Source organism: Trachymyrmex cornetzi, unplaced genomic scaffold (assembly GCF_001594075.2).
Source record: "Trachymyrmex cornetzi isolate Tcor2-1 unplaced genomic scaffold, Tcor1.1 scaffold40, whole genome shotgun sequence".
Lineage (NCBI taxonomy): Eukaryota > Metazoa > Arthropoda > Insecta > Hymenoptera > Formicidae > Trachymyrmex > Trachymyrmex cornetzi.
The window spans coordinates 260,173-263,217 of NW_017298744.1; the positions used below are offsets into that span (position 1 = coordinate 260,173).

A 3,045-nucleotide genomic window follows, 5' to 3' on the forward strand; every position below is an offset into this window, starting at 1 on the left:
TATACATATTTATACATTTATACATATTTATACATATTTACATATATGTATCAAACTTCTGTTATTTAACTTTTTTCTTGTTGCTATGCGATTCTCCTATAAAATGAAGTATCTAATTTAATATATCTTATTGCCAATATTGTATTATATAATATTATATTTCTGACCTGAACAAATGCCAGGTCCTATTTCGTCAGAAAAAAAGAGGCGAAATAATTGCTTACTTTAATGCGGGATTTAGCGGGATTGAAATATCCAGGCTATGCAATATCCACGTAAGACATATTACCTTAATAAGCATAGTTAGGTAGTAACTAGTTAAAAAGTTAAAAATAAATAATATTTAATGTTATTATATAAATAGATAATAATGTTAAAAATTTAATAAAACGTTTAACTTAACTTAGTTGGTTTTAAATGAGTTAATTTTTCATTTTAGCTAGTTATTTATTCAACTATGTGAAAGCAAAAAATTATAAAGGAAAAAGACGATTCCACATAAAAACAATTTTTATATTTCAAATAAATATTTCTTTGTTATTTCACATATAAACTTAATTTACAGAACAGTCAGGATTCTGTTAACCAGAAAAATTTTCTTTAATGAGATGTACTTTATTGTAGAAAACGGTAGCGTAATAATCAATTTTATACTCATTAGTTCGTTGTACTTGACAAATCGTATATATTTTTGTACATAGGTACTTATGTATATTATAGGCGAACAAAATATATCATTTATTTCGAGTAAATGTTTATTCGTCTCCACACCTTCAACGCTTAGCTTGATCCTACTCCTTTTTAATTCCTGTTGTAGCAGATGTCCGGCTTGTCCGCTGTCAAATGTCGACAGATCAGTTTGCGGAAGCTTCTTATCGCCTCATCTTGATTTTCCTTCGAGTATACCTGCGATAATTATAATGATTTTCTATAAACCATTTAAAACCGTGCCCTAAGAAAAAAGTGTTTGATATTTGATTATAATTGTACGGTAAAATAATTATGATGAGCTCCATTTTTATGTCCAGATAGCAAAATGCTAGTAGTTTGCTGGCAGATTGACAACAAATTCGATCAGATTCACACAGCTATTCATAGCCTATGTCCGCATTAATCTCAGAATCTGTCGACAGAGCTGCTGACATGCTGTGCTAGCAGATTGGTACCAAAAAGCTAGAGCTGCAAATCTTGCTCAGTTTCTGTCGCCAATCTACTGGCAAAGTATGTCATTAGACTTTGTCCTATTATTTGGCGGTAATATCTGTTGACATCATCAGATATTACAGATATTAGATACTCTGTGCGAAATTTGCTTTTCTGCTATCAAAAATTTGTAGCATACCTTGCTCAAAATCTATCTCTGCAGACTTGGCTATCTGGCTTAATAGAATGTTGTAATGTTAGTAATAATAATTATATAATTTTAGTAAAAAAATATACATGTATAAATAAAAGATATGTATAACTGGTATCGAAAATAACTACAAATTGTAGTTAAATTAAGGTAAATGCAACTTTTTTTCTTTCAGTGTGCTATTTTACAATTAGTCATTGCAAATTTAACGAGATTCTACGCTTACCCCATTGATCACTATCGTCGGCAATCTCAAAGGTGATTGCAGGGCCTTCGTTTTGTCGCCATTCGCTGCAAGCAAATCGTCTGCCAGTTCGCTCGCGATGCAATTCTTCATCAACTTTCGCGTTTCTTTACTTAGGTTGACTTTGGGAATGTACTAAAATTCATTTATCGCGTTATTATAGTCATGTTAAAGCATGTTCGTGTTATGTTATTATCTTATGTTCATGATAAAGGCCTAAACACAATGCGAAGGCAACAGCGATAGCGATAGACACAGCGATTGCGATAGCGATAGTAACAGAGGAATCCAACATACGAGAATCCATATGTTGGATTCCTCTGTTCCTATCACTATCGCTATGTCTATCGCCAACGCTGTTGCCTTCGCATTGTGTTTAGGCCTTAAAGCATGCTTATGTTCATCGTTATTATCTTAACAGATGGCCGTATTTATTCAGCAAGAAATTTTTGCACCGTACATACTTTCGCAGTTTTATGAACGTGACGCGACGTGAAAACATAGCGAAACGAGTCAACAATTATGTTACCTAACCGACAGATATTAAATGCAACGTGTATTCTATGTGTCTACATATTCTTTAATGGAAAATATATGATACGTATTTTTTTATATCGGCTAAAAAACATTTTAAGGGGGCTAAAAAATGTTTTAACATTGTAAAAACTACTATCGCAACGTGTATATTGTATCATTAACTGCAGGCAAAACAAAGAAGTGTATTTTAAAATAATTATTTATTCTAATTTTGAAAATCTGACTCCAAGTTCGTATTAAGCGACCCCAAAAACACCAGTATTCACATTCTTATGGAAATTAAACAATTTCTTGAAAATTCGTCAGCCATATTGGATACGACATTTTGAATTTTAAAATTCTGACTTCAGATTCGTAATCCCCGATACCAAAAACCCCCAGGTAATACATTTCAGCCAATTTTAAATGTATTTTTCAAACATCCAAGCAAGAAGCCCACGGTGACACAATATACACTTTGAGTTACTAAACACTTCTGCACTATTACAGTAGTACAGTAGTGCTGTAGTACAGTAGTGCCTCAAAATACTCCTAGTGCTCAATAGTACTTTTCTACAAGGGCAGTCTGATTTTCCACGCGCGTGGAAGGAATTGTGCCCGAATAAAAACTCCAATGATAATTTAAACTCATTCGAACACTGAAATGTCCCAAGAACAATTAGGACATGATCGAAAAGTAACTTTAATCCTTTGTGGACTTCAAAGGGCTAATAATAATTGTTTTAGAACCATTTTAGCGCCATTTTGATAATTTTATTTTCTGCTTGCGATGCTTTTCAAGTGTCCTTAGGGTGCTGTCCCATGACAGTCGAATTTCGGAAAACGGAATCTCGGAAAAGTACTAGACCGGAAAATACTAGACTAGAATCAGAAGACACGGCAGTGTCTTGGCAAGTTAGCACGCGCAGTG

At 33.2% G+C, this 3,045-nt stretch overlaps 1 protein-coding gene across 1 annotated transcript in view; it reads right to left on the minus strand.

Moving 5' to 3' along the window:
• Positions 1-737: 737 nt before the first annotated feature.
• Positions 738-3,045, minus strand: part of LOC108764236 (gamma-interferon-inducible lysosomal thiol reductase) — a 7,299-nt gene continuing 4,991 nt past the window's right edge. The window contains exons 4-5 of the mRNA XM_018512373.1: positions 1,581-1,733; positions 738-906 (exon numbers count right to left, since the gene is read on the minus strand). Coding sequence (XP_018367875.1) covers positions 802-906; positions 1,581-1,733 — 258 coding nt within the window. The 3' untranslated portion in view covers positions 738-801. The remainder of the gene's footprint in view (positions 907-1,580; positions 1,734-3,045) is intronic.